General features: G+C 41.9%; 2 protein-coding genes across 5 annotated transcripts in view; one reads left to right on the forward strand and one right to left on the reverse strand.

Annotated features, from left to right (window-relative positions):
* Positions 1-1,370: 1,370 nt before the first annotated feature.
* dtx2 (deltex 2, E3 ubiquitin ligase) lies at positions 1,371-17,133 on the forward strand. Of its 2 annotated transcripts, XM_026181984.2 has the most exons (9): positions 1,372-1,995; positions 2,460-3,045; positions 4,593-4,651; positions 8,958-9,191; positions 10,525-10,592; positions 11,482-11,649; positions 12,537-12,698; positions 13,928-14,017; positions 15,665-17,133. In XM_026181984.2, exons 1-9 carry the CDS (start codon positions 1,686-1,688, stop codon positions 15,911-15,913), a joined length of 1,926 nt encoding a protein of 641 aa, XP_026037769.2. In that variant the 5' UTR covers positions 1,372-1,685; the 3' UTR covers positions 15,914-17,133. The 2 variants fall into 2 exon arrangements, with proteins under 2 accessions (XP_026037770.2, XP_026037769.2); XM_026181985.2 differs by lacking the exon at positions 8,958-9,191 and having other exon boundaries at positions 1,371-1,995.
* A 4,772-nt stretch (positions 17,134-21,905) lies between these two features.
* Positions 21,906-25,981, reverse strand: part of gtf2ird1 (GTF2I repeat domain containing 1) — a 44,810-nt gene continuing 40,734 nt past the window's right edge. For 2 of the 3 annotated variants that reach the window (XM_026182306.2, XM_026182305.2), the window contains exons 24-27: positions 25,472-25,664; positions 25,004-25,041; positions 24,800-24,909; positions 21,906-22,873 (exon numbers count right to left, since the gene is read on the reverse strand). In XM_026182306.2, the coding sequence (XP_026038091.1) occupies positions 22,805-22,873; positions 24,800-24,909; positions 25,004-25,041; positions 25,472-25,664 (410 nt within the window). In that variant the 3' untranslated portion in view covers positions 21,906-22,804. The remainder of the gene's footprint in view (positions 22,874-24,799; positions 24,910-25,003; positions 25,042-25,471; positions 25,665-25,981) is intronic. The other variant, XM_026182307.2, reaches the window with a different exon arrangement.

Consider the following 25,981-nt stretch of genomic DNA (forward strand, 5'->3'; position numbering starts at 1 on the left):
TCAGATCCTCGTCTTTATTAGTTATTATTATTACATTTGTCACTTTGAAACTACTTGGCATGGGCTTGGCTATTGATTATATGTCACTTTGTGGGCTAAGGGGAAAGCTCAAATCCCATTTGGCCACTACTTTAATCAATGTTCACACTGGTGTCAGAACTGTCTAGTTCTATTATCACGTAGCAGAATTTAATGAACACCATACTTACAAACTAGATCCAGTAATAATCTAGTTTGGGTGGCAGATGGATCACAAAGCCATTTATCGCCATCTTTAGTCTTATACCTGTGCTAGCACTGGAATTTTGGGCAGCATTCAGTTTAGTGGTGTCTGGTTAATAATTAGTCATTACTCAAGCAACCAGCCTGAGGTTTTAGAAGGTCGCTTGGTAGATTTTCATATGCATTTATTTGTGTCATACCCATTTATCTCCAGTTGAGGGCAGAAATACTACTGAGGGGGTTCTAATCTCCTTTGAATACAGAAGCAGGGAAAGAAGAGGGGGATAGTGTGAAAGAAGAAGAATGCAACCTTCATGCGCACCTTGTAAGTGAAATTTTTAGAGGTGAGGTGTGCACAAAAAGCTTTTGTTTTAATCATCTGACATGAGAAATGGTGCTCCACCTTAAGAACTACCAACCCCCACTCCCGCAATGCCTTAAATAAATCATCACTTTGCACCACCACTTGAGCCAAGGAATGAAGACTGTCTGCGTGTTATCGGCTGAGATAAAAAAATAAAATAAAAAAATCCCAGATCTTTGCGGCTCCAGATTTCACCCGGAAACATTTTAATCACAATTTCATTTCACAAAAAGACATTAGATGTATTTGATGAGATTTCACTTACACACATATGGGCCCCTTGTTACAAATAGTGGATATTATTATAATACGGTTATTATAGTTAAACCAAATTAAAAACTGAAATTAGGTGTGAGAGGGGGAAAAAGTTGAGTTAAAATAAAAGCCTAGACTTTAGAAAAAAAATTAAGTGAAGCAATAATTACTTACTTACTAAATTCTTAGTATAAAATATAAATTTTGTGATGGGGCATTGGTGCCTGTGTCTATTGATACTGGAATGTCCGCTTGTCTCTGTGTCAAGTATTTCTATCGCTGTATTGTATTTTTGCCCTAAATCTTGCCGCTGACATATTCCACCCTTTACATTATAAATAAAAAAATGAATCTAATACTTAACCGAAAGAATTAATCACAACAAAAAAATCACAACAAAAAAGGATATTAAATACAGTCATAGTCTGTGTCACTGTGGTCTAAAATAAATATAGCTTTCAGAAAGGGAAACCTACGGTTTCTGTACGTTTTCTGTTTCAGATTGAGACGAGCTGAGTTGTGATATTACCGACGGTCCCTGAACGCAGCGGCAGAAGAAGGACGGATTCCTGGCAACGCCGCAACAAAGCTAACGTTAACCATGTACTGCTAAACCGTGTGAATGTATTAGCTTCGCAAACATGTACTTATGTGTTTATCTGGAGTGTTTACCAACTGATACCTACCTCATAGCTTCCTCAAAGGCGCGTTAACACATTCACAATGGAATTTTTTAACGAGCCAAGCTAGCCCAGCTAGCACACTTTGTCTTCGTCGCAGCCACAAACGGTTGACTAGCTAACCAGAACGAGTTGTTGTTAGCTTCGGGCTAGTTTTGGCGAAAATGGCAATTGTGTCTGGGTCCTGTGCCAGGGTAAACGGGTCTAGAAACGGGCCTCCTGTGTCAGCTACACCCTCTGGATCTGTCGGGCAGTCTCAGCCCATGATAGCGGTGTGGGAATGGCAGGATGACCAGGGTTACTGGCGGCCTTACAGCGGCCAGGTGAGCGCCTACATCGAGCGTTGTCTGTCACCGCGGGGCCACAGAGGAGGAGCACCCGGCTCTACGAGCATCTGTCTCGGACAATCAGACCCCAGCCTGTCGCCTTACCTCATTGACATACCAAGCTTGAAGCAGTTTCGACAGGACACAGGTAAACATATCTAACACGTCATGGCATGACCTTAACGTTTATTCCTCGTTAACAGTTTTGCCTCAAACCTCACAGGCCCGGTTGGCTGTAACGTTAGCCGGCTAGCATTAGCTTGCAGGGCGCTGTTGTTATGATTCATATAAGCTGAGAAGTATCCATAAAGTTACAGTTCTTTAGCGACATTTTTACGTGAACCTAGCTACAAATCATGAAATACGTCACAACATTGTGAGATTAACATCTAAAGATGCTTGGTGTGTCTTAAACTGTCATAATTTTGTGTGTCTGTATGTGTGTTTAAAATTAAGTCATAGCCATGTATGTAATGTGTCATTAGTTCTGGCATACAAGTGAATGAACAAGGGGCTTTTCGTTTATGTCTTAAAAACATAACACACACACACAACGTTGCAGTTTTAATTCCGTTTATTCACTAAAAATCAATGTGCCTCTTTTCTTTTCAGGTAAGACCCGGTCAGTACGCCGGTCTCTGTTTGCCCAGTCCTCCGGCCTTGGTAGTGGTGTTTACTGGGAATGGGCCAACGATGAAGGAGGATGGACCCCATATGAGACGCGAACCTCTATCCTTTTGGAGCACAGCTATCAGGCTCGCCAAGGCACAGCAGATCTGGGCCCCCATGGATACAATTATATAGTGGATCTCACATCTCTGGCGCAGGTTAACAAATCGACGGGTTTCAGACGCCAGGTGCGACGCCAATGCAACCTCCCCTACCCGCTGGCTTCTTCCGGACCCCCAGCTATCCCCTCGGGCCCCGCCTGCTCCTGCCAGCAGTGTTTAAGCCACAGCAGCACCGGACCCATGCCGAGCCGTTCGCGACATTCCTTCTCGTCAGGGAGTCTGAACCGGCCTAGTCTTCAAGGCACAGGAAGGGCTGTGGCGGCTCATCCTACTTCTGTCTACTCCCCGTACCCCAGGAGACCTCTCTCAGTTGGTGGCATGTCCTGGGGCAGCCCCTGGGCTCCACCGACATCTGGCAGTCAACTTTCTGCACCTCTGACCAACTCTACCAGTGCCAATGGGTTAAGGTTGGTATCTGATACCTATCCTAGATTGTGTGATTTGGATAGATGTGCAGGGTTCATGTTACAAGGTCCTCTATCTGCTTTCCTCCTCTTCCTCTTTGTCTTTCCTGCCTCTGTCAGTGTTGACCTTTCTTGTAAAACAGGAAAGGCAGAAAAAAAAACAGATCTGTAGCTCCAGTACTTCATTGGTATGTTTGCTTTGGCTCACTTCCTGTGACTCTTGTCTGTGTCATCACTGACCTCCCTTCCTTTTGTTCCAGCTAGCAGAGAAAGCTTACTTGCAGCTTCTCTGGGCTTTAATGTTTTTTGCACGCTGAGTTTTAGCCACTAGAAATTAAAACTAGTGTATTAAAAACATGGTTGCTCAGTAGACAAAAGAATTGTCTAAATCTTTGCGGTGAATGTTTACATTCACTAAAGCCCACACTTTCACATTTCTCATTGAGGTGTATGCTTTAAAAAGAGAAATTGTTGCCATGTATTTAATTCAATTTTTTTAACTCCTGGGTGTGGATGCTAAAGGAGGCGCACCCATGCATGGAAAAAATAATTATTATTGTGTAATAGTACATCATAATACTCCTTTTCAAGTACTTTAATTGCCAAGTTTTTTATGACTGAAAAAAATGTTGCAAGCTTCCTGTCCATTGAGTAACTCCACCCTTTTGGGGCACGGCTGCCTGTGGTGTTCTCCCTCTTTGGCAGCCGGCTTCAGCTCTCTGTTGCTCACTGTGTGGCTCTCCTGGGTCACTGTGCCGCCTGGGGCTCGCTTCGCCCCATCTGTGCCAGCAAATTTCCTGGCGGGTGCCCTTGTAACATGAACTGCATGGTCAAAAACATCCGTTAGTCTGGAACCACCATCATCCTCACCTCTATTTCAATTCCTTTATTTTGTTTTTCATTTGAATTGTATTTATAAGTTTAAGGTCAGTCACTGTACTCTTATGTTTAACTTAATGAACAATTGTATTACTATCTTTATTTTTACAGTTGCGGACATGCTGTCATAGCCCATATTCATTCAAGCAATATGTTGTTCAGACTGTAGTGCACAGAGCTCTTTGGCTACAGAAATGGACCAGTACCACCTCAGCACTGAGTCAGTGTTGCCTTTTTGCAGCCCTTTAACTGGATTTAGTTTAGCGCTCCATCATACTCGAGGACTGACAGCTGCTTCTTTTTCTCCTGTTGCAAAGTAAACACATTCATTGGGCACATATCCATCTGTGTATTGACTGCAGAGTCACGCTCCCTGGTTGCTCTGTGCACATGCAGTCACTGCTGAGTTGTTGTTAATCAGTCTTAGACATGGATAATTAGTCATTCACTGAGCTGGAGACAGTCAGTAAAGGTAAATAAGCCTTATGCAGTTACTCCCTGACAGGTCTAATTTTCTTGCTTCTGGATCTAGTGCCAAAGCTTTTCCTTTTCTCTGATTGCATTGAAAACTAAAAAGGTTCTTAGTTCTTGTTTTGTTCTTCCTGTCTGGTTCATTGTTGCTTTATTTTTATGTTGACTGAATGTCACCGTCTCTGTTTCCTGCCCTCCAGTGTTCCTTCCATCTCTGTGCAGCTGAATGGATCCACCAGCGTGAGCTCTGCCCTAGCAGGTAAATGGGTCACTGACCATCCATCCTCAGCGTAACCCCTGCTCTGTCTATCCTTCAGTACACCTCTCAGTCAGTTTCAGGTTTTATTCAGTAGACTGTTAGTATTTTAGATGCCACTCCACTGCATTTGTTTTCCCTGTGAGTGTCCGTCTGTTTAGGAAAAATGTGCCAGGAAAAGCCTGAAGGAGGGAGGTAAAAATAAAAATGTGCGCACCCTAAATGTTAAGCAAACATCAGTGAGAGGCTTAACTGATACCATCCCATTTGTCATAGCAGTGTACCTAAAAACAGCTTCTGAAACAGCCCTATTTTGTGTGTGAGTGTGAGCTCACACAAGTTTCCTCATGCTGTGCAGAACATTTGGCTCTCCATGCAAAAGCATGATTAACTTCAGCATTCAGACTTGATCCTATAAGACAGCTGTGGACCCCCACAACCCCACCCAGCTCTGGTTTTTGATTGATCTCTTAAGTCTCTAACAACATAATAGTTGGATGCGCAATTGCAGGGTTTTTCTTGCACATACAACTTTGGTGCACAGCAAAGAGGTTTTGGATTTCTGCCAAAAGGAAAATCGCCAGCACCGTGATAAGAACACACTACTATTCAAGCTTAAAAATTCATTTTAAAATGGCCAGAAAGGACAGAAAAACGTCTGTTAACTAAGGCAACACACACTCTTCTGCTTGCATGTGTAGAGACCCTGCTTGACTTTGACAGGGCCCAATGTGTTTCATTTGAGGTAAGCTTGTAGTGAAGGCAGACATGCGAAAGGTCAGTGTGACAGAGGAGGATACTAGGGATGGGGTGGGATGGAGGGAGCAGCTGAAAGAAGAAATGTGGTGAATCTCTGACTTAATGTTTCAAGCAATCTCAGGATCACCACGTATAATTATTTTTTTTTTCATAATTTCTGTAGTATTTTCCTAAAAATGAAAATGCAGAATCCTGCTATGTTTGACAACATATCTGCATGCTTCATGTCTTAGCTTAATTAAAAGGCCAGTATTTCAAAGCAATTTCTAAATTTGACTGCTGGTCTTTGCCACATTTTATATAGATGGTGGAGTAATATTGTTATGACCATACATTTTCAGACTACAAAAATCCTAAAGTGAAAATTTGATTGACTCCAGAATACTAACTCGATTTAACTGTACGACAGTCCAACTGATAAGGGATGTTTGAGACCAAAAGCAATGCCGATATTTCTTGATTTAAGAATCTGATATATCTGCCTTTTTTTCCCCAGGCACATTAAACATAAACAGATATTCCTAACATTTGTTATGTGTAATAATTTACTCTATTTACTAATGGCTACTTGGGGCTCTACAAAACCGAGTCAACCTCCATAGACTTCCAATGATTTATAGCCCAGTTATAATGAGCTACTTTGGTCTCTGTCTCTGATTTCATTCTTTATAACAACTGTAAAGGATAGCCTTTTCTTTCTCAATCACCTGTTTTTAATTAAGGGTCACAGCCACACTGTCATGCCAACAGCCGCTAGCTGCCACCTCGGACTCACCTCGGCTGATTTGAGTAGCTGTGTTTGTGGTTGGTGCCTTTGGTTCCAGCATAACAAGCAGATAAGCATAAGAAGTGGTGACACCATCATATTTGTTTGATGTAATTGGAAGGTATCGAAAGACTGTTTGCAGCCAAAGGCTTATTAACACTTGTGAAGTCCTGTCTAATCCAGGTGGTGTGCTCTCTTTTTTTCTCATTATTAAATATGTTATAAATAAAACTTTGAGCATAGTGTTTCACACCTTATTTCCCACTTATGAATGACTCATTGTCACATATTTTTAGCACATTGATTTTCCTGAGGTGGTAAAATCTGAGTGCAGTTTGATGTAGTACATCAGCAGGTTGTAATTGTCATAAAATGGCAGAAATGAAAAGCAATGCATTATTTTGTTCTCTGCTGCTCACTCCTAAAAATTATGAGTCAGGTTGTGTGCTATGACAAACTGAATCAATACAATCAGCCCGGAAGAAGCAAGTGGACCAGAACCTCATTAGTGAAAATGCTGAACTGAGACCCGAGGAAATAGTTTCAAATGGAGGGTCACTCTTACAGTTTCTCCTCCAAATGTACAGCTTTAATGGTCTTTGTTCAGGAATGAATAGTCATAGGAATAAGAACTGTAGTTTGTACAGTTTTGTCAAGAATATAAAATAAACAAATGTATTAATTTCCTGGTTTGAGATTGACTCGAACTCATTCCCACGTTAGCTTTGTTACAGACTGGTGCAGACACACGCTTAAAGTAAATTAAATTATCTTTACATCAAATGACCAACACATGCAACTGTTTGCATGAACGTTGCTTTGGTTTTCACTAGCCTGCCATTTTCATACTGGAAAACAGGGGAGCTAGAAGATTGAACAAGCTGTAAAGGCATCAGTCTCTGCTTCAAGATTGTCTCCTGGAGCAGCGCTGCACCTCTTCCTGCACACCTGATTTTGGAACCTTTGGATTTCAAATAACCTTTTTTTTTTGTGGGAGTGAAAGATCCTGTTTTCTGTGGGTCAGGTGTTAGCATCTAGGGGCTACAGTTTGGATAGTTTGCAGTTAATTTTGTCCTTCAGATTTCTCGGGATATTAAAGTACAGCCAGAATATAAAAACAATACTACTGGATTTTCACGGGGAACCAGTGAACTGTTCTTCAAAGATGAACGCTTAATTATGAGTTGTGACATGCTAGCTTTACCAGTGGCAAGTTTCTTTTCTTTTAATTATGTAGTGGAGTAATGTTTAAGACTTGTTGGCGGCTGTAATCATCTTCAGTGGCATCTAATCTCATTACCTCATGTTTTATCAGTCTGATGCTTGGTGTCGTCTTCCATTTTTGTTATTTCACAGCAGTCATCCTACCATCCATAAACGATTTGATTTTTTTTGTCTTTAATGACTTGGTGACAATCCATATTCCTCAAAAATCATGCCAGCCTCTATCTGCATTGACAGTCAATCTTGGAGATGCAGCTCTGATCACCAAGGATGCTACTGAGCAGAGATAAGTTTGACTTGCGTGGTGAAATTGCATATACGCCCATTAAAAGTGGTAAAAACAGGACTTCCAGTGGGCTGGAAGTGATTCAGAGGTGCCCAAGGAGACAACCTTGAAGGAAAAACTGGCCAATTAAAAAAAAAAATGTAAATACATTTATAAAATATGGAATTTTGAGCAGAGCTGTAGGCTGCATTTAAAAGATGCCCAAAGTTAAGTTAACATCTGTTCGTTCTAGTGAACAGGAGGGGGCGACTCTTCTGTTTGGAAAAACAACTGTAGTCTATAGATGTCTATGGTAAAACTAACCCACCACTCACTGGATCTGTGACCTTACTAAACACTTTTGTGATGAGTTTGTAATCTCAGTCACTAGTTTGAAGGCTAGTTGGGTCATGATGTTGATTTTTTGTGTTTTGGTCTCATTTAGAGTAAAGTGGCTAAAACAGGGTGTGCAAATGCATGAGCGTGCAGTAGCCTTCATCGTGTCCTCAGCAACCAACATCTTCAGGTCTTAGTTGAACTGTGTTAAATATTCTTGTTAATCAGTATCAGAATAAAGAGACTCAGTGACCAGAAAACTCCTGAGCAGCAGCAGTTTTGTAGCACAACTGGAGGCCCATGTTTTGCTAATAGTTAGCCCAAGTCAGGCTGTACCTGCCAAAACGGTTGACTGCACTCAACCGAGTGTTTTACTTTTGTTTCTTTTGAGTTTGACTTCTTCATTTGTAAGAGAATGGAAGTTCTATTTTTACCTGTCCTTAAACGGTACCGCACTTAATCGTAAAATTGAAGCTTTTACTCCACATTGCAGAGGGTTATTGCGCTCTTGTAAATCATTCCCTGTGGCCCGACTGGTCAGACTTGGAGCTTGTGGGCACAGTCGATTCCCAGTGAATCTTTTGCTAGCACCAGGACGCCCTGTGTTTTGCCCTTAGCTGATGAGATTTATGTCACCACTGCAGCAACATTAGCCGTGTTCGCAATCAGCACAGTGGATTTAAGACGAGGGACAGCCACAGTAAACCAGATTAATTTGTTGAACATGAACAGTATGGGTTTAATTTGAAAATCTCTGCCGTCTGAGTGTGATGTTTTTTGTAAGTGTGTATGGAGAAGGCTCGATGTGGGCGCGTCAGCTGCTGCTACCTCTTGATTTGTTCCCTTCTGCCTCCTGCATATCTCCACTTGCCTCCTGCCTTGCTCACCTGCCCCACTCTGCCTTGTCCCATCCCGCCTCAACCTAAACCAACCCCCACCCTACCCCCCTCCACTTCCAGGCATGGCCTCCATTTTGATGTCAGCAGTGGGACTCGGCGTGCACTTCACCTCTGCCCCTCTCCCTCAGCAGCAGCAGCAGCATCCGCCGCCACAGCATCAGCAGCCTGCTCCTTTCTCTCTTCCTCCTCCTCCTCCTCTCCTTCCCCCAGCCAGCAGGCCCATCAAGCCCCACAGCAGCAGCAGCACCAGCACCAGCAGTTCAGTTAGGAGAGCAAAGAGGCAGCACAGGAGAGGTAGCTACCACACCATCAGTCCTCAAATCTACCTTTTTTTCTTTTTTTTTTCCTCTCATCAACATCATCGTCGTCCTGTGATCTGCTTTTCATCCTCAAGCACCACACGCTTGAGGAACATTAAATCCTGCATTGACTCACTTTCACGCAAGTGTACTGACTATCTGTGTTGGCTTTGATTCAACTATCACAGGCTTTTCTGCTGTTTCCCCCTCCAGTGTCATTCAGGCTCTTCAACTCCTGCACCTCATTAGCTTTAACTTCCTTCTTAAGTCTGCCTTAAGTTGGCTAAATGCGGCAAAAAGATGCTCTCTGGCAGAATGTTTCAATTCTAAATACAAGTGTATAGATATGGGTGATAAACTACAGGAAGAAAAACCTGAGTAAATAGTCTGTGGGGGGCAGTAAGTGCAGATAAGAGGAATATCTTGCCAAGCAGCTCAGAGTGGAGCCACTCTCTCGGCTTATGGTGGCGTTTGTTTTCATTTGTAACATATTTATTACAGCAGCAGGTCGTCGTTTAGGGGTGTTTAGGTGCTTATGACATCAGGACAAAATGTTGGTACCGTTCCAGCTTCTCATGCAAAACGACATTTGAAAGAAAAAGCTGCTGGAGGTTGATTCGGTGTGTGTTAAATGGGCTTTGCTCATTTTCTGTAGTTTGGTGTCACTCGGCTAATATGTTACCTGTCACTTTCACATTATTGCTGCCGTTCTTTGTTTCTCTATGTTGTCACAGCCGCTTGTTAAAATAAACAGGTCACGTGTCAGCGATTAGAAGCACAGTGAGTCTGGAAACGGGTCAGTGAAGTTAATGTTTTTTGTGTTTCTCAGCTGGGAAGAATTATTCGATCTTTAAAAATCTGTATTTAAATGGAGCTGTCTTACGCAATAAACGTAAAACGATGAGGATGAGCGTTTAGTTAGCTCGCAGAGTTTTCTTTCCTAAACAGACTTGACACTCACGCTTGTGCATTTGAGAGAATATGTTAGAAAAATGCAGACAGTGTCTGTTTCAATGTCTCATGTTGCCAATCAACATTTAATGCTCGTTGTTCTGCTAAGCATTCACGTCTTCCCTCTGCATCACATATTTACATCGGCTGGTTCTTGATTGGAGGATGTTGGTCAAAATTGGACACAATTTAATGGTAGCTGGAGTTAAACATGGGAAATGTCTGACTGAAATTGTATTTTGAGATTGTGACACAAACCATTTCATTTCATCTCATCAGAATCTCTCTTCTTGCTGCTTCTTGTATGCTTGTGGACTGGCCTGTTTTGACTCAATCGCTCATTGACTTTGCATTTTCTCCTTTTGTTCCTCTTTCAGCATCAACTCAGAGACCCGAGGAGGTGATTCAGCGCTACATGGAGGTGGTGGCTGGAGTACAAGACGAGGTAAATGTTTCCGTGTTTCCCCCGTCTACTCCCAGATCTGTTAGAAATGAAAGAAAAGTTCATTTATTGTTTTGATGAACAATTCTTGCATGAATCGGATTAATGATTCTTTTGGTCAGTATTGAGGTCAAAAATATTTTACACAATTAGCCGTTAAACACTCAACGTCAGTCTTTTTGTTACTGGATTTCCATCATCTTTAAATGTAATTCGAGTAAATAACCCTTTACCACTTCTTACCACATTGGTTCAAGCCCCACGTCTGATAACATGTCCACGCAAATTGTCTTTAACTTGAAGAGTATAAGAGATAATCTGGTTGGGAATTATTCCCAGACTTTGTTTTCTCCTTAGCGCTCCTCCCTTTAGCGGCTGCTACAGCGGATCATCACACCACAGCATCCTTCTCTGTCACTCCAGAAATCTGTGGTTGTCCTCTTTTCTTCCCATCCTTTGCCCAGTATACCCACCATCCCTCCTCTGTGCACATGTCCAAACAATCTCAATCATGTCTCTCTAACTTTTTTTCCAAAGCTCAACCTGAGCTGTCTCTCTAATGTTCCCAATTCGGTTACTCCAAATCAAACTTTAGCATTTTTAATTCTGACACCTGTAGCTCCACCGTATCCTGTGTTGTGACACCTGTAGCTGTTTCTGCGTGTCCTCCTAGACCAAAAGACTTTCTGCTGTCTCGGCTCAAGCTTAACTAAACACTGAGTTTGGACTTAATAGAGAACCACAATTCAAAACTGAATGCAGCACAAAAATTGTTTTATCTCAGCTGTCTTGTTCGATAGTGATTGTTGAGCCGAATGGTAAATAAGTTTCTGTGAAGTGAGTTTGTGTTGTGTAATTTTGCTCTGAGCATAGATATCTCATGTACCTTCAGGACTGTATTATCTGCATGGACCAACTGTCCAACCCATCTGGCTACGAGACCCCATCCACAGAGGAGGGAGGCCAGAGCATCCAGCCAGACACTGTGGGAAAATTCATCAAATGTGGGCACACCCTGCATATGCTCTGCATGCTGGCCATGTACAACAATGGAACGAAGGTAAGAGACTTTTATCAGCAGTGTAGCCTCAGATCTGAAGGACGAAAACCACCACAACCGTGTGAGGACTTTTATTTAATCTTTATTTAACCAGTAAAAAAACCTGAGATTAAAAACATCTTTAAAAAAGTGTCCTGCCCAAGAGAGACAGCAGTACAGTCAGAAGTTGCATAAATTAAACCCCCCACCCCACAGGAAGCCAGAGGAAGTAAAAAAAAAAAAACAACCCACACCCATAGATTACCTTATTTGTTCGCCCCAGCTTTATCTCGGCTAAGTGTGAAAACCTCTAATGGATTTGGCACTAGTTTATGGGCATACTAATTTCTCTGTATCACTAGGCATGTTGGTAGCTACATCTGTCATCATGTGGCCGCAGACATGTAGTGACAGCGGTTTGGGGGAGTAGAGCAGCATCACCAACATTTGTAACATCACCAACAAAACAATTTCCCAACTGGTGTTGATTCTACTAAGGCCGAAGATGGAAAGATGCTGACTGTAAGAGTCTGTAAGTCTGATGGCCAGGAAGCCGGTCCTGGCTACAGCACTAGCGCCTCTGCCATGTTTGTTTCAGGTCATTTCAAATGCAGATATGTGGAATAGCATTTAGGATGAATTTCTACTTCAGAGAATAATACCCTGAAACAAAATCTATAAGTTCAATCTTTGTACTTTTACTTTTTTTTTTCCGCCACAAACAGAATAATTGGTGATTAATTTTCTCTCGATTGACCAGCCGACTCATTTACTGCTCATTGATTGCTCCTTCAAACTTGCTCTTGCATCATGATCCACTCATGAGGAAGTTGTTGAGTGTTTCTGCTTGTTTCTACTGATGGTTTGGTTGACGTGGCTCTCTGGTGTCTTCGCTTCCTCCTCCTCAGGATGGCAGCTTGCAGTGCCCCTCGTGTAAGACAATCTACGGCGAGAAGACGGGCACCCAGCCGAAAGGCAAGATGGAAATATACAGCATCGCACAGTCGCTGCCAGGCCATCCAGACTGCGGCACCATCCAGATAATCTATAGCATACCACCCGGCATACAGGTACTGCTGCTGGTGCTTCTTTTTCTTTCAGCTGCTCCTTCTCTGCCTCCATCTCACCCTCCACCCCAACCCTCTGCATGTGCTCCTCCGCTACATCCATGAATCTTCTCTGAGGTCTTCCTCTTTTCCTCCTCAATCATCATCCTTTGTTCAGCATATCCACTGTCCCCCATTTGCACATGTCCCACGTGTCTCAGCCCGAGCTGTCCCTCTGATGTACTCACTCCTAATCCTCTCCCTTCTGGTCTCCTAGCAAAAATCTCCTGATCTCCAACTCTGCCACCTCCACCTCCTGTTATTTTGTTAGCTACATCATCTCCAAGCCATACATCAGAGCAGATCCTCACCAGCCGAAAAAGCATGTTCAGGCAGATTGTTCAGATACTGGACACAATCTGCTGTTGCTAGACTTGACAGGGTGTCAAAATCGATAGCACAGATTTGTCTGCTGTCCCTGGAGAAAAGAAGCTCCTGGAATAGTTAAAAGGAACCAGAATCATAGAAACTTGTACTTTAGAAGTAGACCAGTTACTGATGTTATACAATGTTACAATAACAAGACAAAAAGGTCAAAACTCCTGCAACAACTCCATTGTCAGACCATCCTCAATGTGGGCCATGATCACAACTTCCACGAGAGCTGGGAAAAAGGAGGAAAGACCATCTTTCTGTTGTATCTCGACGAATTTTCCTCAGTTTCATACTAGGAGCAGAAGCATGAGGGGAATCTCGAACTCAGGAGTGTTTTTGTATGTTTGTCTGTGTCTGCGCCAGCACATTTGGACGTCTAATTAGAGGATGACTGGAAGAAAAACTGTTGCCTGGACGACAGCTTGTTCACCATTAGCCAGGGCTTTCTAAAGTAGTTTAACAGTCTGATGCTCGGCTTTGCTGCTAAAGAGCCTTTTCCTGCATGCTGCTGTGAACGGCTCAGAGTTACTTCCTCCTTTTATTACAGCGTTTTAGGAAAGAAAGCCCAATTTCGTTCGCAATTTCTTCTGTCTGTAAATCTGACTTTTATGTATTTATTTATAACCTCCACATACACAGCCGGCCTGAAGTTGTAAGCACTTAAATGCAGTTTGTATCGATCTGTTGGTTTACTGTTAACAATCTGCAAAATCTTTGATTAGATTATCCGACTGTTCCGAGTGACCTCTCTCTCTCTCTCTCTCTGTTGTATTAAGCTTTATAACTTAACATCAGTCACTTTGTGTCCTTGTCACCAGGGTCCCGAGCATCCCAACCCAGGCCAGCCGTACACCTGTAGAGGCTTCCCTCGCTTCTGTTTCCTGCCAGACAACGACAAGGGCAGAAAGGTAAGAACATCAACTTGCCGGAACTCGACAGGCGAACGTCATCTACCCAAACATCGGCGTAGTGCTCCACGAGGACTCCAGCGCGCTGTTATCATTAATGTTGTGCTCATTTATAGGGCTGTGTTGTTTTCATGGTGCATCAGTGCCTCATGCCGTCTTCACTGGTAACCACAGTCGTACTCTTTAGAGTCTATAAATAATCTCTTATGTAATTCACTAATGGAAAATTGGATTAAATTATTCCAGTTGTAGTTTATCTGTGCCGCGCCGCAGACTCATTTCCAGCAGCAGACGCTGGCGGGTGAGCGCTGCCTGCACTGCATGGATGTGAGATCATGAAAATATCCCCACGTTGGGGACACAGCCGTATTGTATTTTTATAATGTAGGCTCTCTGCTACAGTTCATGACCTCAATGATGTATTTTGTTTTTCATGCCATAATGAAATACATGGATGGATTCAGGTCTGGACTGCAATGAGACCAGTTTGCTTGCAGATAATTAAATAAGACAAGAATGGAAAGAAGGTAAAAGTTAGAGACCCTAAAATAATACGGAGAAAACCCCAACAATTAGACAAGCCCCATCTGGTCTTTAAGTCTGACGTCATTAGGGTCCAAACTCCACTTCAGGTCCCAAAGTCAAAGGAACACTGCAGCATTACTGAGAGTTACAAACTGTCTAAATTATTTTATCTGTAATAAAATCCATCCATAAAAACAGATTCTATAAAATTTAACACAATTAGCAGGAAGTTAGCTCGCTAGTTTCCACCTAAACACGATATAGCATGTTCTGACTGACAGATTTCTGAAAAAATTAAAACGTACAGCTCTGCTATCACTTCCAACATAAATGAAGAAAAACTAAACAGCAGTGACGTTTGTAGGGTTACTGAAGTTGGACTAGCTGGTACATAATGATGTGCTACGTGATCGCTAGCAACACAGCGATGTTAGCATAACATAAACACAGTGAAGCTGGAGGATGAACGCTAACTTTTTTCCACTTAATAAAAGTTAACATGAGGGTTCCCGATGGTTAGGGACAAATGCAATCGCATGGCAGGATGCTGTAAACGGACCAAACTTCAGTCAGGAGAACAACTGAGATAATCCATCCACAATACGAGGTTAGTCATTAATATTACAGCTGGGCTGTAGTTACATCGTAAGGTTTTAAAATCTGAGCTTTCAAACGTGCTGCCGATGAATAATGTTAAATAAAACCGAGAGAGGCCGACAGTTATCACTGATTTTTCTTTTTTTTTCTTTTTTAGGGGCTTGTTCAGATTAAATAGAACAAGATACAAAGCATTAAAGCATGTTAAAAAAAAAACCCCTAACGGCCTTAATAAACGCAGAGTAGTTTAAACCCGGTAGCAGGGTTCATAAGTCATCACTTAAAGACCACATGAGCAAGCACATGGCAACAGTGGGAAGGAAAAACTCCCTTTTACCAGGAAGAAACCTCTCACAGAACCAGACTCGTCTTAAGTTATTGAACAATTGTTTAATTGAGCTGTGAACTATTCAGTGACACAAACAAAAGTAACAAATCTATATTTTAAAGGCTGGAAAATGATGAGATGATAAATTTCAAATCCAGCCGTGTCTCACAAGCGTTCCTTGTGTTTCTGCTGTAAAGGTCCTCGAGCTGCTGAAGGTGGCGTGGATGCGGCGTCTCATCTTCACCGTGGGAACGTCCAGCACCACCGGAGAGCCCGACACAGTGGTGTGGAACGGCATCCACCACAAAACCGAGATGATGTCCAACTTGTCGGGCCACGGCTACCCTGACCCCAACTATTTGGACAATGTTCTGTCTGAGCTGGCCTCTCAGGGCGTGACAGAGGACTGCCTCAAACCCCCAGGAAGCGGCAGCGGCGCCAGCTAGGCCTCAGCTCCGAGCTTCGCACGCTTCCACTCACCGCTAACCCATCGAGAGTTAACCCTCCTGAATCCTCTGCTCTGTGCCCAGGTGGACTTCCTGCAACATCTCTGTGTTAATAAATTCATGTCAGCGTCCACCCAAACCTCATGGAGTGAGCGAAGGGAGGGAAAGTGAGCTAAATAAAAGCCTTGAATCTTCTTTGAGAGGAGACACAGTTGGAGTAGAATTGTTTGGTTGCATCACGTGTTACAGGAGATTGGACTCAGATTAAAAAAAACAAGAAAAAAGCAGCAGGGCTCCACTGACTGAGCCCTCCATCAAACCTCCATCAGCTGGAGGTTCTTTCTGTTTATTTGTTCGTCCGTCCGTTTGTTTGTTTGTTTTATTCTATTCTCTTCTTTTTCTCATCAAGCCTCATCTATATCCCCTCATTCGGTTTCCATGAGAATGAGAGCTTACGCTGGGGATAAAAGGTCTCACAAGCACTTTAGTTCTGACGCTGCATTTAGCTGGCAAGATGTGCGATCTCCCCATAAAGGGCAATTATTCTTCTTCTTCTTCTTCTGTTGTTTTTAAATTGGTAACTAATGCCAAAGTGTTTCTGCTGAAAACGTTCACGTTTAGCTCAGCGACATGGACACCTCTCGTAGCAAACTCCGTATTGATGAGAAGAGGCAATATTTACTGTTGTAAATAAATCTAAAAAAGAATTAGACAAAAATATGTTTAAAAAAACATTTGACACTACTTCTGATCTGACCGTGATATATTTAACAATTTGATGAGAAGAAGCACTCACAACAGTCTGATTTAACTTTTTATTTTATTTTTTATTTTCGGATGTGCAGAACCTACGCCACGTTAGGTTCGCTCTCTTAAATGTTTTACAGTTTGTGTTGCCGTGTGTGACACGGGGACAAGGTGTATAGCTCCCCGACGACCTCAGTTCTCCTGTCCAGACAGGTGTAAACGGCTGCCGAGATGAAACAAAAAACAAAACAACGGCTCTGGATGAGAACATTTTTAGTGTGACAATCAAGGTCATCGGACTCGTCTCGATTTTAAAGAAAAAAAGATCCTGCGGGTTGCCGCCTCCTGTATTCACATGCATTATTCTGCTCACAGTACTGCAGTACAGTCGCTCAACTCAGTCTTGACATGTATACAAACAAGAAAAAATGGAGGGAAAAAAATATCTGCAATAAAGACATAATGCAAAACGAGCCCTGGTTCGTCTCTTGTATCCGAGTATCTGTTTGAGCTGATGAAGCTTCAGTCTGCAGGGTAGTGTTGCAGTTTTTGTACTTTAAGGTGCTTCAGGTCCTTGTATGCGACCCCCGCTAATTAGCTGCTGTATGACCACTCGACGTGATCATCATGGATAATGGCTCTCAATACATGGCTCCCTGAAGCATTATAGATTGGCATCTAATCACGTCCAGAGAGGGCAGAAAGAAGATGAAGGTGGGAGATGTCTGATGGTGCTGTAGGTGGTCACAGCAAAACGCATTATCCTGATTATTTGCTTCTGTTTGTTATGGTGAAACGACAGCTGGGTTTCCTTTGCAGGAAGTGTGGCCTCAGTACACTTAGAGGAGCTCCTCCAATTAAAGGGAACCAGCTGAGGTGGTTCTGGTATCTGACTAGGACACATCGGGGATTGCAGGGATGGACTGCTGGACGGGATGGACGTCCATCAAGTCTACATACATCTGCCAGCAAAACAAAGAGTCTCCAAACATCAAAGAGCGAGGAGGTAAAGGTTCTTTGGCAACGCTTATCACCTTGACTTCTTATCTTCAGCCTTCACCTGCACCTGGTAAAGATGCAGAGCTGCAATAAAATGAGTCTGTGTATCAGCTGCTTCCCCGTTGCCATGACGATGAAATTCCAGCATGAGCACCTCTTCAGTCATTTGAGGATACAGAATAATGTAGATGAGGAAGTAAGGTTTTTCTTTTTGTACCTGAAGTCTGTGAAGCTAAAAAAAAAACCTATTAAGGCAACACTTAAATCAGTATAGCATCAGGTGAGTTAAGTAACAGACTGGCCTACTCTAAAAGTAGATTCTATCACCACACATTATCCCCATAAACTTTGACATGAATTTCTGAAAAGAAATCAGTGAAACTGTTTAAAAAAAATTACTATTTTTAAAAATTAGTTGATCTCTTAAATTGTAAGAAAAACATGTAAAATTGCAGAGCTGTCAGAAAATTATATTTTATTTATTTTTACAGTGTATCATTGTTTAAAAAAAAAAAGGGAAAAAGATGACATTTTCTGTCATTTAAATTTTTTTATCTATTACCTAAATATTTTGGTGTATCATGGGGGAGATCTTTATCAGTAAAGATAAAGCTGTAAAACTTATAAAAGTTTTCCACAGCTTTTAAGTAGGGCCGGATTAGAGTCTTCGCTGATCTGGCCCCCAGCCCTTATGTTTGACACTCATAATCTAAACCAGGGTTGGGCAACTCCAGGCCTCGAGTGCTGGTGTCCTGCAGGTTTTAGATGTCACCCTGGGTCTACACACCTGAATCAAATGATTAGTTCATCACCAGGCCTCTGGAGAACTTCGAGACATGTTGAGGAGGTAATTTAGCCATTTAAATCAGCTATAAATTTAAATCAGCTATAAATGTCACCACCAGGAGGTGGTGTTAAAACACCACCTCCTGGTGGTGACATTTATATCTAAAGTTGCAGAAGGAAATTACATAAAGTACCTTTAAAGCTCAGTGGGGATGTAAAAGCTTTATCTACCTAACCCCTCCAGTTTAACTCCAGACACTGGATTAATGTGTTCTGATCAGATTCCACTGACTGGTCTAAACATGAAACACTCCTAGTTATGACGCAATAATAGGCATGGGTCAAGTAGAGGTGAGGTGCCTGCATTAGGCGCCAGTTGTGGCATGAGTTCAGGTTTATTAATAGGCTTAAACACGGGCCAGCTTTAGGGCTTAAACTTGGCCCTGGGTATGAAATGCTGCAGGTTATTACTGGTCCTGGGTCACCAGATGCTGCTAAGAAACCAATCCAGCCCCTCCTGTTACAACATCTGCCATGACTTTTTGATTCAGACATAGCTCAGTCCCAGCCACCCAATCCCACGGCTGCTTATTCCACCGAGAAGAGCTAAAAAGAAACACAAATACGGATCTCTGTTTTCTAGTTGTGACTCTATGCTCCCATCATTCATAGCAAGAAGCTGTTAAACAAGAAGTGCTTTCAAAGCCTTTAGGACGTAGCTGCCGAGGAGTCTTTATGTATGCCCTGTGTGTTCAGTGCACTGCTCGGTGCCTTCTGAGCAGTTTTAGTTATCTAGCTGCAGAGCACGAACCCATTGCTTCCTGCTAAATAAATGTTCCTTTAACCACTCAAACATTTATTTCTAGTGGAAATGTTAAGGGGAGAACATGACCGCTTGGCAGGGTATTTCACTTTGACTCTGTCTTAATGGACTCTTAAGTGCACAGAAGAGCTTTTTTGCTTTAAGTTACCTGCAGCAAGCAGAGAATTATGGATAGCAACAATAATGTCCCGTGTTTCCCTGCCAAGAAGGTTAGGTTTGTGCTGCTGTGAGTCAGTTTGTCTTTTTTTAGCAGGATGAGGTGAAAACTACTGGGGCACATTTTTGTGAAGGCTGGTGGATAAGTGGAGTGTACTGAAAGGAATTTGGAAGACAGGAGGCAGCGACCTCTCCGGGTGAACAGTGAAGCCAACAGTTGGACGCAACTACAGTTTCTGGAGTGGCCACTTGAGGCAGACTGCAGTGGTGAGCCAATCCCCATGGACTTTCGTGTTAAAATGACCGACTTTAGAGCTGAAATACAAGTTTACAGCTCAGTATGAAGAGATATCTTTGTAATCTTTAGGCAGATTCCGCCTTCATAATAGTAATTGCACTTTTGCAATTTTTTAATGCACCTTTTTCATGAATGGTGTACTGCTGTGTACGGATTCCTTTGATTAACTGAGTTCATATAGGGCTGAAATCCCAAATGTTCCCAATATTTGGGATTTCACTCCTAATTTTACAACAAAGTTGGCTCACCACTTTTTTACAGTCTCTAACAGACTTTGCACACATCCAATCACAGCATCTTAGAGGGAGGTGGAATGGTGCTGCTGTAATATTAGTATTTAAAGGCTCTTTTAAAGTTCCTATCCATAGCTCCACTACATCTTAGTGGACCTATGGATCGGATGCTGTCTTTTTGTAGTCCCATTCAAGGATTTTGCAGATTTGCAGTGAACGAGCTTGTTTTGTCTGGCTCATGCAGGAAATAATATAGAAGGGAGAGCCACACAACAACAGCTTCCACCAAGCCAATTTATTAATCATAAACTGAGAAAAAGAAGAAAAGAAAACTGGTGCTAACCTACAACCAACACGCAACTTAAATTAGGGATGACACGCAATCAAGTGGAAAGAAAACCAAATTGGCTGCCTGAAAAGTTCCAGCCTTCCAGGAGGAGAGAGAGCCATGTTGGAAGGAAACAAACTTAAATAGGCTCCAGGTGAAGTCCATCCATCAATCCATCCTCTTCTGCTTATCCAGTTCAGGTTCATGGGGGTTAGAGCCTATCTCAGCTGGCCCATAGGGCGAGAGGTGGGGTATACCCTGGACAGATGTCTAGTCTGTCCGGTGACATCATTTCCTGTTTTAGAAGGGAGCAGCTCTTAATTAGGACCTGAAAAGGAGGAAGCAAAGCAGGCCTTCCAACCAGTACTGACAAAACCAGCGCAGTCACCAGAACTAAATACATAACAGCAAATGTGGGAAACTAAACGGCGTGCTAAACTACAAACTCCAACAGTCCTAGTAAATAATGTTTATTTACTAATGACACATGTTTTCAGCCATTTTATCCCACATTTATGGAGTTGTACTGGGGTACAGTAAATATAATGAAAATCATTATTTGTGTAGTGTTTAAAACACTCTTCCAAAATACTAAAATTACTAAAGTTACTAGTTGTTTTAATCTGGGAAAAGAGCTTCAAACGCGGCTCGTCCATTTCCTATATATGGAATAGGTGACGGAAATCTTTAGGACATAAATATGCAGCAATTTCTCCTAAATCAAGGACTGAGATATTATTTTTGAAAAAAATAAGGCTGCTTAAATGAGAACTTCGATTGGTAAATATGACTATATAATTATTTATAATAGAAATATCCATGGGCCTTACTGAGCTATTAAACTTAATACTGATAGATTAATTTTTGTCTACTGAGTAAATAGTAGAAACTTAACATTTCAAGAACTGATTTTTCAAAATCAGCACATTTGGAGGACTTCTAATGATATTTCTTATCGCTTCTACGCAGATGACATTCAGTTGTATATGTCAAGCCTACAGTTACATATTACAAGCCCAGCACGGGTTAGCAGACAGTCTTCTCCGACTCAATAAAAAACAAGAGCCCTCGTTTGGGCCCTGACAGATTTTGCCTGATGGAAATTTTAGGTCCCTTTGCCACTTTTCTTAAATGTTCAATCAAGAACTTTGCAAGCTCACATTAAATCTCTGGCTCTCTCATAGTTTACCAATTAAAAACATTGCCAAGTTGACTTCCACTGTGTCATCCTCTGAATTGAAAATTATTATTTATGCCTTTATTTTGTCACGTTTGAATTATTGTAATTCTGTTAAAAAGCAGCTAAAAACTCTTTGTTTTAAAAAAAACATATTTTTGACCTCTTGTTTTTATGCTCCGGCAGGTTTGTTCTGTAACACTTTGTGATATTTATCTTGAAAGGTACAATATAAATACAAATTTTGCTTACTTGCTAGCGACAGTAACAATATTCAGGTTCCTGTCGTTGACATTTAAGCCTAGACTAACAGCTTTTAGTTATTTGTCATCATATTTAATCCTCATTATGGGCTCAACTCACCACCTTCTTGCTTTTTACACTCCTCTTCATTTTCATTAAGTTGACCCCCCCCTCGCCAACACCAAAACAAACTACTACAAAATGAAAGTGCAAGGCAACACATTTTATTTCAAAGGCCTAATTGGCGTTAAGGTACAGCATATTAAATATTGTTAGTCCAGAGACAGTCACCGCAGAATAACATACCATTCTTTTCTTTACATGATACATTCAGGCTGACTTAAAATGACAATATTTTACAAATCGTTAATGTAGTGCTAACATAAAAAAGGCTGTTTACCGAGTGTCTCGTTTTCAATGCGAGCAGAGGTTTTCCCTGCTCCGTGGGGCAGACTCTGAGTCCGTTTTGTCTCCTTTAATTTCTAAAATCTTGCCGTCACCCCAACACCCAATTAAGACACTTCATTTTAATCATGTTTTCAGCGGTTACCTGTAGTTACTGAGTGCTAGTAGCATCTGTTAGTGTTGTGATAGTTCCTCGAAGAGCTGTGTAACAGAATAATATATTTTACATCCCTGCACATAATGTTATATTTTAATAATAAATATAATAAATAAAAAGTACAAATATCTGAATAATATGGAACCATATCATTATGAAAGACATTTTCTGTCAGTAATACATTGCAACCAAATGCTGGAAAACAACAGCATGACTCATTTTATAAAATGCAAGGGCAAATAACACGACGTCGGTAATATTTGCAGTTTGTAAAAAAAACAACAAGATTACTGTCGCGACCAGCTGATAGCAGTCCCGTCGAGCCGACATCTGCCCTGCAACGTTTCGACCCACATACATTCTGTTGTTCCTCAACACTCGAGCATCATTCTCAGAGTCAAACCTGCAGCTCTCTGTATTCAGTCTGGAGAGATCGTTAAGTTGTAGCACTGGTAAAGTGTTAGTGTTGCACTGTGGAAGAGTGGCGAGTGTTGACAAACTCCTCCTTGAATCCCTTTGCTGCCGCCCTGGTTCCTCCTTCAGTAATTGACTTTCCCGGGAACCTGCACGTTCACTCCACTGTAGTCCACCATGTACATGGGCCACTGCTGCAGGGAAGAAGCATAATGGTGGAGAAAATGATTTCATTACTGCAAAATGTTGCTGACCTTGCCTCTAAACCTGTTTTAATATTACATTTCAGTACTTACAGTTGAACACACAGTCATCTACTGCAGTTTAAGGTGTTTTATCGACTCTGACTCCATCAGCGACCGGGGTTTCCTGCCTTTTCACGCCAATATCTTTTGGCTTTTTTCTAAATTATCCAATTTATGCCAGCTATCTGGTTTGCTTAGCCTGCCCATTTGTATGGAGGTATCACCACAGATGAAGGACGTGCCTAGTCACTAATTTACTCCTCAGCCTCCTAGTAGACGCACCTGTGGTATCAATTTCACAATCCTACGTCATCTTGTTTTGAAGTTATCGCATTAAGAAGATTGAGAAAACATGAACTTATGGGGAGAGGACCATCAGCTTTTTACTGATCTGATATTAGATGTGCTTTAACCCAATAAGGCGAAGTGTATCATATTTGACCCACGAGTTTTGAGACCTCTACATCATCACCCCCTTAAATGATTTTATTTGTTTAAAATAAACAAACTACGAGGAATAAATTATAGAGAAATGTGGGATGTAACAAAAATGAAATTAATGGGTACAAAAAGGTTACACCCCCCCAAAAAATCAATCAATCAATCAATCAATCAATCAAAAAACACCAACAGTGCCATCTTTGCCTTCTCCAGTTCACAGCTCCACCCCTCACTAGCAGCTGAACACACCAACAGTCAGTGAGCTGGCGTAGCATGATAGACTTTGCATATGAAGCAAAATGCCAGGGAAAGGCCGAGGATGCAATAAGCCTGCATGCAAACAAGACAACCAAGTGGTGGCAACGAAGCTGAAACAACCTTTGCAAAGCATCGTAAACGCCGACATCCTGGTCTTTGAGGGATTTGAGAGGTCAGTAAAAGTTCCTGGTACAACGACGCTGAACCATTAAACAGTCACCACATCATTTAACTGTTACCTGGCTGCTACATTCTCCGTTTGTTCAGTTATCATTGTACCATTGTGGTTCTGGCTAGTTAACGTGTGAGCTGGGACATTAACAGGGAGCATCAGTTTAACTATTTGTGTCTAATAATGTGTTGTTTCTAAAACATCTACCAGACATTAAAGGGATAAATATGGTAAATATGCTACCAAGTCACCAGAAGCACAGAAAACAAGCAGAGCTGTAGCTCTCGCAGTTATACATGAAGCCTACGTGGAAGTTCAACAAGGAACTCCTGTCCTATTTCCTGCTGCCAGGATCTTGTTCTGTTATGATGGATCATCGAAGTTTTCCCCGTTTCCCTCGTTATCAGTATTGAGTTTGAAACTTGACATCCCTGGATACAGCGTGGCTAACGTTAGCAGTGCTAGCTGTGTTCCTTTCCTCCTTGTGCGCGTTAACACATCGTGTCGTCAGAGTCAGTGACACGGCTGATATATAACCGCTCATTTTCTCAGTCAGTCCTGAATAGCTGCGCTGCTTACCTTCCACTTTGCTAAAACCGCTACTATAAACCTACCTGTCACAGGAAGAGAGGCTGTGCCACCTGTCGGGACTGGTGATGGCTGCAGTTACATGTCAGAGGCTGCCGTCTGACAGCAGCTAAATGCTCCACATACACTGCACTTAAGCTGATACGCATTCTGTTAGGCGTCTTAAATGCTTGAGTTTCTCTGACTGATCGAAGCTACAGTTAAGTCGAGGTAAAGGGGGGCTTCCTTATTAAAGTGCATTTTTGCCCTAACAGCAGGCCAGCATGCTGTAGCTCTGAAATCAAAGTGTATTTAAGGTTTTTAAGAGTCTTTAAGGACCTGTGTGAGTAAGAACAGAAGAATAAAGATGTCCTAGTATTCATCAACTAGCTTATGATTTCATATGGTGAAGAAAATATATATTTTATTTAATGTACCATCACTGGAATCTGATTGCTTGATATTCCCAGGTCGGAGGAGGCAGGCACTTGGTTGCTCTCCTGGACTCTCTTGCGTTTCCGTCGATTAGTGGAGGCGTCTGTTCCTACTGAAGGCACAAAGCAAAGGCTTTTACTCTGGAGGCACACGCAGCACAGAAAGCCTCACTTCCATCAACAGAAGGTTGTTTGTGTAACACTTACCTGTGTTACAAGCTTGGCTACAGATTTCTGCAAAAGGTCTGAACAGGAGAGAGAAAAGGCCGGGTCATTTTAGGTGATGTAGCTGCATTTTTGTTTCTTTAAAGATACAATCTTTTTTTTGTAACTATAAAAAACATTCCTGAATTCTAATTAGCCCTCTATTCAGACTGCACTTACTTGATACCTAGAGAAAAAAAATCCCTGAATTGTGCACGATTTAAAGCTTTGCCTTCATTCTTTCATCATAGCTTAACTGCTTGGATGTCAAAACGTTGTTTTCTATTTCATTTTATTTACATTTGCTGTGGAAGATTTATTCTTTGACATCTTAGAGGCTGGATTTAAATCCAAATCATAAATAAACCATAATGAGCTTAACTACCGAGAAGCAAAACCCTAAATTCCCGCTGAAATGTACGGTGCAGCGACGGCTAGCGCTGCTGAACATTCCGGTGTCGCTGCACTCACTGTAGCTGGCTCTTGATGTTGAATGTTATTTTATCTGCGGCTTGAAGGATTTTCTCCAGGCACACGATGTCGTAGGTGTTTGGGTTTCGGAAAGGGATTTCGTCTGGAAGGCCACTAACTTCTATAGACTCTGGACTGCCGCGGATTAGCTTGTACGGGACCACGACGGAGCGATCTAAGCCCAGAGCCTCACCTAAACAGAACAAACAACAACGGCACGATCAGTGTGACACCTTTTCTTTTCCTGTGAAAAATAAGAAGCATGCAGGCACATGTTTTCCCATGAATAAAGAAACTCATGCCTGTAACTGGCATACTGTAGGTATGAAACGTGCATAGAAATGCAGCGTTCTTCATTCATTTTGATAACAGCAGCTAAAAGTTCTTAAGCAGAGGTGCAGGTGCAGCATTATTACCCTTTGAGATCTTTTATTATAACCTGAACAAAGGTGGAACTTCATACACTGCAATCATCACAGTAATAAGTTAGCAACCAAAGCGTGTGTTAGC

Source organism: Astatotilapia calliptera, chromosome 10 (assembly GCF_964374335.1).
Source record: "Astatotilapia calliptera chromosome 10, fAstCal68.1, whole genome shotgun sequence".
Classification (NCBI taxonomy): Eukaryota; Metazoa; Chordata; class Actinopteri; order Cichliformes; family Cichlidae; genus Astatotilapia; species Astatotilapia calliptera.